The sequence below is a fragment of the Cherax quadricarinatus genome, chromosome 81 (genome assembly GCF_038502225.1).
Source record: "Cherax quadricarinatus isolate ZL_2023a chromosome 81, ASM3850222v1, whole genome shotgun sequence".
In the NCBI taxonomy this organism is placed as follows: Eukaryota; Metazoa; Arthropoda; class Malacostraca; order Decapoda; family Parastacidae; genus Cherax; species Cherax quadricarinatus.
This window is the reverse complement of record NC_091372.1, coordinates 5,930,191-5,944,145: the sequence shown is the minus strand read 5'-3', so window position 1 is coordinate 5,944,145 and position 13,955 is coordinate 5,930,191. Positions and strand designations below refer to the sequence as shown.

The following is a 13,955-nucleotide window of genomic DNA, read 5'->3' as shown; positions in this document are numbered from 1 at the left end:
TGACCTGGCTACCCAGTTACTGACCTGGCTACCCAGGTACTGATCTGGCTCACCAGTTACTGACCTGGCTAACCAGTTACTGACCTGGCTCCCCAGTTACTGACCTGGCTACCCAGTTACTGACCTGGCTCACCAGTTACTGATCTGGCTCACCAGTTACTGAATTGGCTCACCAGTTACTGACCTGGCTCCCCGGTTACTGACCTGGCTCACCAGTTACTGACCTGGCTCACCAGTTACTGACCTGGCTCACCAGTTACTGACCTGGCTCACCAGTTACTGACCTGGCTCGCCAGTTACTGACCTGGCTCCCCAGTTACTGGCCTGGCTCACCAGTTACTGACCTGGCTCACCAGTTACTGACCTGGCTAGCCAGTTACTGACCTGGCTCCCCAGTTACTGACCTGGCTCACCAGTTGCTGACCTGGCTCACCAGTTACTGACCTGGCTCACCAGTTACTGGCCTGGCTCACCAGTTACTGATTTGGCTTCCCAGTTACTGACCTGACTCCCCAGTTACTGACATGGCTCACCAGTTACTGATAGAGTTACACAAAGTTCCTGGAGGGCGAAACGTTGTTACAATAAATGTCGCATTAGTTGCACGTGTATCCATAACCTAAGATACAGTAATCTGTAAAATCACTGATTTTAAGGGATAAATTAATGCCGGTGAAGGCCTCTTCATCCTCGGAGCAAACTTGCTTGTCTTAGCCTAATGTGGTGTATGGTGGCTACGGGTTTAACGCTTCCCCACGAGTATGAAATGATATTGTGAGGAGGTGGCATGCAGCAGGTAGTTTAGCTGCTCCTCAGGCGCCAGTTATGTTGTGGTCAAGTGAAGTAGCCCGGTGGTTGTAGGGCTGCTGGTGGTTGTAGGGCTGGTGGTTGTAAGGCTGGTGGTGGTGATGCTGGTGGTTGTAGGGCTGCTGGTGGTTGTAGGGCTGGTGGTTGTTGTAAGGCTGGTGGTGGTTGTAGGGCTGGTGGTGATGCTTGTGGTTGTAGGGCTGCTGGTGATGCTTGTGGTTGTAGGGCTGCTGGTGATGCTTGTGGTTGTAGGGCTGCTGCTGGTTTTGATGCTGGAGGTTGTAAGGCTGGTGGTGGTGATGATGCCGGTGGTTGTAGGGCTGCTGGTGATGCTGGTGGTTGTAGGGCTGCTGATGATGCTTGTGGTTGTAGGGCTGGTGGTGGTGGTGGTGATGCTGATGGTTGTAGGGCTGGTGGTGGTGGTGATGCTGGTGGTTGTAGGGCTGGTGGTGGTGATGCTTGTAGTTGTAGGGCTGGTGGTGATGATGCTGGTGGTTGTAGGGCTGCTGGTGGTTTTGGTGCTGGAGGTTGTAAAGCTGGTGGTGGTGGTGATGCTGGTGGTTGTAGGGCTGCTGGTGGTGCTTGTGGTTGTAGGGCTGGTGGTGGTGGTGATGCTGGTGGTTGTAGGGCTGGTGGTGGTGGTGATGCTGGTGGTTGTAGGGCTGGCGGTGGTGATGCTGGTGGTTGTAGGGCTGCTGGTGGTGGTGACACTGGTGGTTGTAGGGCTGGTGGTGGTGGTGATGCTGGTGGTTGTAGGGCTGGTGGTGGTGGTAATACTGGTGGTTGAAGGGCTGGTGGTGGCGCTTGTGGTTGCAGGGCTGGTGGTGGTGATGCTGGTGGTTGTAGGGCTCGTGGTGGTGATGACATTTGTGATTGTAGTTCTGGTGGTGGTGGTGCTGGTGGTTGTAGGGCTGGTGGTGGTGATGCTGGTGGTTGTAGGGCTCGTGGTGGTGGTAATACTGGTCTTTGTAGGGCTCGTGGTGGTGGTGATGCAGGTAGTTGTAGGGCTAGTGGTGATGTTGGTGATTGTAGGGCTCGTGGTGGTGGTGATACTGGTAGTTGTAGGGCTCGTGGTGGTGGTGATACTGGGGTGGTTGTAGGGCTGGTGGTGGTGGTGATACTGGTGGTTGTAAAGCTGGTGGTGGTGGTGATACTGGTGGTTGTAGGGCTGGTGGTGGTGGTGATACTGGTGGTTGTAGGGCTGGTGGTGGTGGTGATGCTGGTGGTTATAAAGCTGGTGGTGGTGGTGATACTGGTGGTTGTAAGGGTTTATGGTGATATGGTGCCAGTAGAACTCTTGAAACTGGTTACAGGTATTTCAGCTGTCCCCTGGGTCTTGTAGTAGGCCTTTGTTTGATAGTCTCGTCGGCCAGGTTGGTGAGCCATAGTCTCGTCGGCCAGGTTGGTGAGCCACGCAGGCATCACAGCTCACTTGATCGTTATTTTTATTCATAGTAAAGCTTTAAACCCATTGGGGAATAAGTCCACTTCCCGTAAATGTGTAAGTTACAACGTTTGGGAATTTTTAGTAGAACGTTTCGCTCACAAGGAGTTATCAAGCTGATGGCTCGTCGAAGCTCCTGGAGAGTGAAACGTATCGTAATAAGAGCTTCCAGACTTTGCACATGGTTTAATTACTACTTGAAACGGCCTGTTGTTATGTGCACAACACTTAGGCTGTTTATATCATTCTTATATCTGGCATAGATAAACCAACTTACACAACACTTCGTCTATATTTTGTACCTAGCATAAACAATTGTTGTTAGGTAAGACACATATGCAACAGTTAAACAACTTTATTCCGAAACGTTTCGCCTACACAGTAGGCTTCTTCAGTCGAATACAGAAAGATAGTTCCTGACTATGGAACTGAACTTCTCCAGGCTGAGGGACTGACAACCTCAAATTCTACGACTACAAGGGTGATGGACTGATTACATCGTCTTCACATCTCTACTGTTCCTGCCTACTTTCTGTATTCGACTGAAGAAGCCTACTGTGTAGGCGAAACGTTTCGGAATAAAGTTGTCTAACTGTTGCATATGTGTCTTACCTAACAACCTGTCGGTATTGTATACCATTTTGATGTTCATAAACAATTGTATTAGTCAAGATATTTAATAAGGAGTTCTTACCACACATTATCTCAGAGCACACACAAGTCTTCCTGTTTTAAATTGGTGTGTAGAAACCAGCAGAAGGCTTTGTCATGTGACCAAAACCTGTACTGAGCGAGGCATCATGTTACTATGACCTGTGTCAAAATAAATCGTCCCATTTCTCCTGATAGCCAAAATACCACTCAGTAATCACTGATGTTTCTGAATTGCTGATTAACATGAAAGAAAAAAAAACATTATATTTTTCGTAGTCAAATTTTGTATATTAATGGTAGACGAGCCTGGCCCATGGCCGGGCTCCAGGAATAGAAAGACTCCCGAAACTCATCATAGTATACCATATATATACCGACATGTGTATTTCCCCACCATATATATGCTAAGACTTCGCTTTAATCCTTGTTCTAGGGATTCAAGTATTGATGTCTAGTTTTGAACAGGTTATATGAAGCCTTAATGACCCTAGTGTAGTCAACAGGCTTTAAACTCCATTAACAAACCATTTGGTGAAGAATACAAACAACTTGATGAATTAAACATATGTGCAGCACTTGGGTATCTTCCTCGATCTTTAAGTTTGTGCTAATTATGTGATGACTCGCTCACTGCATTTTTTTGTCATTTGACCAAGACTCTGCTGACTCATTATTAGATGAACTTTTAAGATACGAAAACTTGCTTTCTTTCTTTCTAGGTACGTTGAGATGATCAAACTGCACAGTAACGTTATGGAGGTAAGTACCACTGGTAGCTTGAAGAAGAGGTTGGACAGGTACACGAGTGGGTCATTTAGGGTAAAAACTTAGGATGTTATACCAAACAGAAGAAGCACAAAGGGAACAAGAGGCCGTCCAGGGTAGCGTAAGAAACAAAATGTTTTTATTCATATGCAGAATCCAAGCTAAGAACTACCTATAGAATTGGACAGTTAATGAGAGGAGACTCGTATACTGACGATGAACAGGAAAAAAAGAAATTCTAAAGGAACAGTATGAGTCGATGTTCAGCAACCCACTAAATGACAGCAAGGTAGAGAACGCAGAAACATTTTTCACCCCAACAGAAAGCCGCGCTGACCATCTGATATCAATACTAGTCCCATAGATTTCGAAAAATAAATTGAAATCATGCCCACTCACTTAGCACCTGGATCAGATTCATGGAATGCCTTGTTTATAAAAAAAAGTGCAAAGTACCACTAGCACGAGCCCTCAGTATTTTTTAGGGAAAGAGCCTAGATCTAGGTGAAGCACCGGAGACCTTAAAGAGTGCAGATATAACTCCTTTAAATAAGAGGTAGTAGATTACTAGCTAAAAATTACAGACCAGTAGCCCTAACTTATCAAATCGAAAGAGTAATGAGACGGCAGATCACAAATTACATGGAATAACACAACCAACATAATCCAAACCAGCATGGCGACTTGGACCTACCTGTCATGGGCTAGTAGGCCTGCTGCAGTGTTCCTCCTTTGTTATGTTCTTATGTTATATACACAGATTTTGCAAAGGCATTTGACAAATGTGATCATGGAGTGACTACACACAAAATGAGGACCATAGGCATTACGGGGAAGGTAGGCAGATGGATTTTCGGGTTCCTAACACACACAACACAAAAAAAGTAGTAGTAAACAGAGCAAACTTCAGCATCAGCGAGGTAAAAATCTCGGTACCTCAAGGCACTGTCCTGGCACCTCTGCTGTTTCTCATTCTCATAGGAGATAGATATAAACACCCGTCACAGTTTTGTATCATTTGCATATAAAATTAAAGTAAGCATGAAAGTCACTGTGGTAGAAGACACTGAAAAATTAGATATAATCAGTGTTTTCTAGTGGGCAGTGGAGAACATCACGTTCATTGGTGATTAATTCCAGCTGCTTAGGAATAGAAAAATTGAAGAAATCAAAAGGAACACGTGAAAGACTTGGGAATAATTATGTCAGTTGACCTTTCTTTCAAAGAAAGCAATAAGGCAAAGGTCACGACAGTCAGGAGGATGACGGGGTGGATAATGAGAACTTTCAAAATCGCTCATGCTCTTTCACTTGGAATATTGTTCAGTGTTGACGGCCCCGTTCAGGGCAGGAGCGATGTCAGAGCTGGAACAGATACAGAGATTGTTTACGGCCAGCATAGAGCCAGTAAAGCACTTAAATTACTGGGTACGCCTTAAAGTCTTAAATATGTGCCCAGTTAAGCAGAGGAGAGAGTTACATGATAATATATACCTGGAAAGTACTCGAGGGCCTGGTCCCAAATCATCATACTGCCGTAACATACTGGAGCGAGAGATATGGGAGGAAGTGTAAAATAAACCTAGTGAAAAACAGGGGTGCGGTGGGCACAATAAGGGAACACTATATCAACATTCATGGTCCCAGATTATTCAACATTTTACCAGAAGATATCAAAAAACACTTCTGGAACAAGTGTAGAAGTCTTCAAGAGGAAACTCGACAAGTATCTTCACCAGGTGCCAGATCAACCAAGTTATGATGGATATGTGGGTCAATGGGCCTGCAGCAGCAACAGCCTGGTTGACCAGGCTAGCACCAGACGAGCCTGGTCCATGGTCGGGTTCCGAGAGTAGGAAGACATGACTTGAAAAAGAATTAGGTACATGTGCAACATCCGGATATCTTTAATTTATAGACGATTCGCCATCCAGTGTCTGTATCTATACGAGTACATAATGTGAAGACTGTAGAAATATATACAAAAGACGAGGTAATCAGTCCCTCAGCCTAGGAGTAGGTAATGAACACTACCGTCTTCGTTACCTACTCCTAGACTGAGGGACTGATTACCTAGTCTTTTATATATACGTTTACAGTCTTCATATTATGTCCTTGTATTGTCTTGATAAAGACAGTGGATGGCGATGCGTCAAAAACTGAATGATACCCAGATGTCGCACATGTGACTAATTCTTCATCTTGTCGTTATTGTATTACATTCATATACAACATACATGTGACTTAGCTACATCTGTGTCACCATATAAGTGACTTTAGCCTCATCTGTGTCACCATATACTTCCAAAACCAGCTTTGCAGGGTTAGTAATCCTGCAACATTGTTTCTCTCTTCTGTTCTCTAGGTTAATAAAACTCATCTGTAACATTAAGGTGAAACGGTTCCAGACTGATGATACCCAGATATTGCACCAGTGCCTCATTTGTCAACTTGCCTGTTTTCTAAGAGATTTCTTCAAGCAACGTTAAGGTATTATTATTATTACTAAAACGTTTCGTCTGCACAAGAGACTTCCTCATTCAAATTTAGATGTGACCAATGTGTAGCACTGAACACCTTTCATCTAGGCTGATAGACTGAACACCTCAAGAAGACCAACTCCTTACTACCAAGACTGAACACCTCAAGAAGACCTTACTACCAAGACTGAACACCTCAAGAAGACCAACTCCTTACTACCAAGACTGAACACCTCAAGAAGACCAACTCCTTACTACCAAGACTGAACACCTCAAGAAGACCTTACTACCAAGACTGAACACCTCAAGAAGACCAACTCCTTACTACCAAGACTGAACACCTCAAGAAGACCTCCTCCTTACTACCAAGACTGGGGGACTGAACGCCTGAAAATCTTTACGTCATCTCTCTCCAGTATATTAGTCACCTGTATTCGACTGTAGAACCCTGCCACACAGACGAAACGTTTAGGCAATACAAATACTTAATTATTGTACGTGTTGATGTTACATTATTGGTGTGTTGGTATTAGTACTGGAGGTGTGATGTTACTGGTGTGATGTTACTGGTGTGGTGGTACTGGGGGTGTGAAGTTACTGGTGTGGTGGTACTGGAGGTATGATGTTACTGGTGTGGTGATACTGGAGGTGTGATGTTACTGGTGTGGTGGTACTGGAGGTGTGATGTTACTGGTGTGGTGATACTGGAGGTGTGATGTTACTGGTGTGGTGGTACTGGAGGTGTGATGTTACTGGTGTGGTGGTACTGGAGGTATGATGTTACTGGTGTGGTGATACTGGAGGTGTGATGTTACTGGTGTGGTGGTACTGGAGGTGTGATGTTACTGGTGTGGTGGTACTGGAGGTATGATGTTACTGGTGTGGTGATACTGGAGGTGTGATGTTACTGGTGTGGTGGTACTGGAGGTGTGATGTTACTGGTGTGGTGGTACCGGTGGTGTGATGTTACTGGTGTGGTGGTACTGGTGGTGTGATGTTACTGGTGTGGTGGTACTGGAGGTGTGATGTTACTGGTGTGGTGGTACTGGAGGTGTGATATTACTGGTGTGGTGGTACTGTGGTACTGGTGGTGTGAGTGTTGGCATGGTGACAGTCAAGTAATATGTGAGTCATGTACACCTGTGTTATTACTGCCACCTCTCTCACCTGCCTGCTTCACGTTTGACACCGCCCTTCTCTCCCTCTCTCTCGTTTCCTACCCTTTTCTCCTCTGTCCTCTTCCTCCTCCCCTCCCCTTTCTCTTCTTAGCTTCCTCTCCTATTCTTCGCCTTTGCCTGCCCTTCCTGAGATGCATTTATCCTTATGAGCTCTAGTGGTTGTGACTTTTTGTAAAGTGTAATAATAGTTGGTACTAGCAGGGAAAGATAGTAGCAAATTGTTAAGATAACAGACTGATAATGATATCAACAAGTTTTTATACAGATACGCTGAATATACACAGATGTATTTATATAGTTGTGTATATACACTGCATATCTCAGTGTATCTATACACAAATAACCCGCACATAAAAGAGAGAAGCTTACGACGACGTTTCGGTCCGACTTGGACCATTGACAAAGTCACACTGTGACTTTGTCAATGGTCCAAGTCGGACCGAAACGTCGTCGTAAGCTTCTCTCTTTTATGTGCGGGTTATTTGTGTATCGTTCCAGTCACGGTATTGTGCCTTTTTGTTATCAGTGTATCTACACACAGTTTTTTTTGTAATCATTAGTTTAGGGATTTTTAAGTATTAATGATAATATAAAATTAAACTGTATCAGTGGTATATAGTTCCGACAAGATGAATAAAACATATCTACAGGAAAGGCGCAGCTTTATGTCACCAACGAAGATACCCAAGTGATGGCTGTGTGGGCAGTAAACATACCCTGGTCTTACTCATGCGTCTTATTCATCAGGTGAATTAATATAACAATGGTTATAAATGACCATAATTTTTAAAGGGGTGGACCGGTAAGCCAGCGGAAGGCCTCGGTCAGATGACCAAAAGCTCCAAAGGCGGGTCATCATCTGACTAAGACCCGCGTCAGGAAACATTTGTCCTGTTTCCTGACGAACCTTACCTAACGTAACCTAATCAGGTGAATTGTACCTTAAATGACCCCGTTGCAGTCCACAAACTTTTAAGTGTGAAGTTTGCAGTCAGGTTCTTCGTCACTTGAACACTTTGCACTTGATTATCCACTTAATGAAGAATACAGAAATGCTACACTTAACTTTATGGTATGTCAAGATATTTTATTCCTAAAAACTAATGTTAAATATAATTTTCTTGTGTGAAGTGGTCAGTCATCACAGTTTGTTATTAGGTAAAAGGAGACATGTACATCTAATGTGGCATTTTATTGTGGCAACGTTTCGCTCTCCAGGAGCTTTGTGAAGCCGTTATGCTTCTGTAAGTTTAATCTGGTACAGGTACACATAAATACTGTTGCGTAAATTATCATACTTAGCATATGTGTATGGCGAGTGAAACGTTGCCATAATAAAATGCCGCATTAGTTGCACTTGTAGCCTTTTACCTAACATATTAATATATAGTCGGTAATTCTACGTTTGACAAATGCGATCATGGAGTGAGAGCGCACAAATTGAAGGCCATGGCCATTACGGGGAAGGTAGGCAGATGGATTTTCGGGTTCCTAGCACACAGAACACAAAAAGTATTAGTGAACAGGGCAAGATCCAGCATCAGCGAGGTTAAAAGCTGAATGCCCCAAGGCACTGTCGTGGCACTTCTGCTGTTTCTCATCCTCATAGCAGACATAGATAAAAACACCCCTCACACTTTTGTATTATCATTTGCTGATGACACTAAAATAAGCATGAAAGTCACTATGGTAGAGGACACTGAAAAATTACAGGAAGATGTAGTTTTCCAGTGAGTCGTGGAGAACATGATGTTCTCTGGTGATAAGTTCCAGCTGCTTAGGTATGGAAAGAGTAAAGAACTCAAAAGGAACACTATATACAAAACTCAAGAGGGTCACCAAATAGAAAGAAAGGAACACGTAAAATACCTGGGAATAATTATGTCAGCTGACCTTTCTTTTACAGACCATAACAAGACAAAGATCACGACAGCCAGGAAGATGACGAGGTGGGTATTGATAACTTTCAAAATAAGGGAAATAATGCCGATGGTGACACTTCAAATCGTTAGTGTTCCCTTATTTAGATTATTGCTCAGTGCTGACGCCCCCTTTCAAAGCAGGAGAAATATCTAAGCTGGAGCAAATATAGAGATCGTTTACGGCTCACATTGAGCCAGTAAAGCACCTAAATTACTGGGAACGCCTTCAAATCTTGAACATGTACTCATTGGAGCGGAGGAAAGAGAGATTCATGATAATATATACCTGGAAAATGCCCAAATTGCACACTGCCGTAACAACATACTGGAGTGAGAGATATGGGAGGAAGTGTAAAATAAACCCAGTGAGGAGCAGGGGTGCGGTGGGGGTAATAAGGGAACACTGTATCAACATTCGGGGTCCCAGATTATTCAACATCTTACGAGAAGATATCTGAAACACGGCTGGAGCAAGTGTAGAAGCATTCAAGAGGAAACTGGACAAGTATCTTCACCAGGTGCAAGATTAACCAGGATGTGATGGATATGTGGGGCAGCGGGCCTCCAGCAGCAACAGCCTGGTTAACCAGGCAAGCACTAGACAAGCCTGGCTCATGGCCGGGCTCCGAGAGAAGTGAAACTCGAAACTCTTCAAAGGTATATCAAAGGTATTATTACACAATTTAAATGGCCCTCTTAGCATCCTATCCTTCAGAGTACATGTACTGTACCTCCCATCTCCACAGCCACAGTATCCCCACCTATCCTTCAGAGTGCAGGTAAGGTACTTCCCACCTCCAGAACCACTGTGCCCCCACCTATCCTTCAAGCATTGTGGCTTCAACCGGTAGGACTGAGGCCGGTTAACCGGTTTTCCTTAATCCCTTCATAAATATTAGTTTGCTAACAGTGCCTGTGCAGATTTGCACGTGTGAGTGAGAGAGGGGGGAGAGGGGGGGAGGGCAGCGTAACCCGGGGCATCATGTAACTGCAGGTGGCTGGTTATGTCCCACACGTGTAGCTTTGACACTGTGTGTTGTAAGCTAGTACCTTTCACACTCACCTAGGTTCCCCTTCTCTTTCTCTCTCTCTCTCTCTCTCAAAGTGAGGGAGATTGGCACAGGTCAGTCTATCATCATTCTATCATACAGAAAGATCCACATATCTATGGTACATCCATCAAAATCAGTCACACTTTTTTATTATCATTTGCAGATGACACTAAAATAAGCATGAAAGTCACTACGGTAGACACTGAAAAAGTACAGGAAGACATAAACAGGGTTTTCCAGTGGGCAGTGGAGAACAACATGACGTTCAATGGTGATAAGTTCCAGCAGCTGCTTAGGTATGGAAAGAATGAAGAACTCAAAAGAAACACTATATACAAAACTCAAGAGGGTCACCAAATAGAACGAAAGGAACACGTAAAAGACCTGGGAATAATTATTATGTAAGCTGACATTTCTTTTAAAGACCATAACAAGATAAAGATCACGACAACCAGGAAGATGACGGGGTGGGTATTGAGAACTTTCAAAACAAGGGAAATAATGCCGATGGTGACACTCTTCAAATCGTTTGTGCTCCCTCATTTAGAATATTGCTCAGTGCTGACGGTCCCGTTCAGAGCAGGAGAAATATCAGAGCTGGAACAAATACAGATCGTTTACGGCTCACATTGAGCCAGTAAAGCACCTAAGTTACTGGGAACGCCTGCAAGTCTTGAACATGTACTTATTGGAGCGGAGGAGAGAGAGGTACATGATAATATATACCTGGAAGGTACTCGAGGGCTTGGTCCCAAATCTGCACACTGCCATAACAATATACTGGAGTGAGAGATATGGGAGGAAGCGTAAAATAAACCCAGTGAGGAGCAGGGGTGCGATGGGGACAATAAGGGAACACTGTATCAACATCCTGGGTCCCAGAGTTTTCAACATCTTACCAGAAGATATCAGAAACACTGCTGGAACAAGTGTAGAAGCCTTCAAGAGGAAACTGGACAAGTATCTTTACCAAGTGCCAGATCAACCAGGCTGTGATGGATATGTGGGGCAGCGGGCCTAAAGCAACAGCCTGGTTGACCAGGCAGTCACTAGACGAGCCTGGCCCATGGCCGGGCTCTAGGAGTAGTGAAACTCTCGAAACTCTCCAAAGGTATTTATCAAAGGTATCAGCCAGCATCATCTTGTGTAGGCGAAACGTTTCGGAATAAAGTTGCCTAACTGTTGCCTATATGTCTTACCTACCAACCTGTCGGTATTTGGTATTCATCTTGGTACATAGTATGTCAGGTGTCAGCTAGCATCATCTTGGTACATAGTATGTCAGGTGTCAGTCAGCATCATCTTGGTACATAGTACGTCAGGTGTCAGCTAGCATCATCTTGGTACATAGTATGTCAGGTGTCAGTCAGCATCATCTTGGTACGTAGTATGTCAGGTGTCAGCTAGCATCATCTTGGTACATAGTATGTCAGGTGTCAGTCAGCATCATCTTGGTACATAGTATGTCAGGTGTCAGCCAGCATCATCTTGGTACATAGTATGTCAGGTGTCAGCTAGCATCATCTTGGTACGTAGTATGTCAGGTGTCAGCTAGCATCATCTTGGTACATAGTATGTCAGGTGTCAGTCAGCATCATCTTGGTATATAGTATGTCAGGTGTCAGCTAGCATCATCTTGGTACATAGTATGTCAGGTGTCAGCTAGCATCATCTTGGTACATAGTATGTCAGGTGTCAGCTAGCATCATCTTGGTACATAGTATGTCAGGTGTCAGCTAGCATCATCTTGGTACATAGTATGTCAGGTGTCAGCTAGCATCATCTTGGTACATAGTATGTCAGGTGTCAGCCAGCATCATCTTGGTACATAGTATGTCAGGTGTCAGCCAGCATCATCTTGGTACATAGTGTGTCAGGTGTCAGCCAGCATCATCTTGGTACATAGTGTGTCAGGTGTCAGCTAGCATCATCTTGGTACATAGTGTGTCAGGTGTCAGCAAGCATCTTGGTACATAGTGTGTCAGGTACACTCTCTTCCACCTTCAACTTTACTGCAAGGTCAACAGGATCATTATCAGACAAAGAATTAATATTATTATTATTATTGAGAAGCTGTGAACTCGTAATAATTAGGGACCATTAGGTCTAATGTCATTAGGAGAAAGGGTAGCTCTAGTTCCTAGGATTAAAACTAGTGAAGGATTGTGAAAGCAAAAGGCAAGAAAAATGGTGTGGTGTACTTATTGTGTAGGGTAGCAACAACCCTGACTTCTTTTATAGTGGCAGAGTTTTTCCAGTATTGCGTGGCTGCCAAGACCTTGCCCGTGTCCAGAGAGAGCTTTGTGTCCGTATCCAGATAGTTACTTGTACGTGTTGAGGTGGAGCTACGATCATATCTGTAGATTATTGCCAGATAACCTTCACTGTGGTGGACTGTTATGCAGGTTTCTGCATGTATGTGAAGATACCAACACCTTACATTATATACCAACACCTTACATTATATACCAACACCTTACATTATATACCAACACCTTACATTATATACCAACACCTTACATTATATACCAACACCTTACATTATATACAACACCTTACATTATATACCAACACCTTACATTATATACCAACACCTTACATTATATACAACACCTTACATTATATACCAACACCTTACATTATATACCAACACCTTACATTATATACCAACACCTTACATTATATACAACACCTTACATTATATACAACACCTTACATTATATACCAACACCACCTTACATTATATACACACCTTACATTATATACACCTTACATTATATACCACACCTTACATTATATACCAACACCTTACATTATACCAACACCTTACATTATATACAACACATTATATCTTACATTATATACCAACACCTTACATTATATACCAACACCTTACATTATATACAACACCTTACATTATATACCAACACCTTACATTATATACAACACCTTACATTATATACAACACCTTACATTATATACCAACACCTTACATTATATACCAACACCTTACATTATATACCAACACCTTACATTATATACCAACACCTTACATTATATACCAACACCTTACATTATATACAACACCTTACATTATATACCAACACCTTACATTATATACCAACACCTTACATTATATACAACACCTTACATTATATACAACACCTTACATTATATACCAACACCTTACATTATATACAACACCTTACATTATATACCAACACCTTACATTATATACCAACACCTTACATTATATACCAACACCTTACATTATATACCAACACCTTACATTATATACCAACACCTTACATTATATACCAACACCTTACATTATATACCAACACCTTACATTATATACCAACACCTTACATTATATACAACACCTTACATTATATACCAACACCTTACATTATATACCAACACCTTACATTATATACCAACACCTTACATTATATACCAACACCTTACATTATATACCAACACCTTACATTATATACAACACCTTACATTATATACCAACACCTTACATTATATACCAACACCTTACATTATATACCAACACCTTACATTATATACCAACACCTTACATTATATACAACACCTTACATTATATACAACACCTTACATTATATACCAACACCTTACATTATATA

The 13,955-nt window shown here is 42.9% G+C and overlaps 1 protein-coding gene across 4 annotated transcripts in view; it reads left to right on the top strand.

The window, feature by feature from the left end:
• The window catches only part of bun (TSC22 domain family member bunched), a 1,041,565-nt gene that overhangs the window by 177,968 nt on the left and 849,642 nt on the right, over positions 1-13,955 (top strand). Inside the window, exon 2 of one of the 4 annotated variants that reach the window (XM_070102298.1) lies at positions 3,625-3,764. The exons of the other annotated variants lie outside the window; for them this stretch is intronic. Coding sequence (XP_069958399.1) covers positions 3,625-3,736 — 112 coding nt within the window. The 3' untranslated portion in view covers positions 3,737-3,764. Of the gene's footprint in view, positions 1-3,624; positions 3,765-13,955 lie in introns of those variants that run through there. 4 annotated transcript variants of the gene reach the window in all.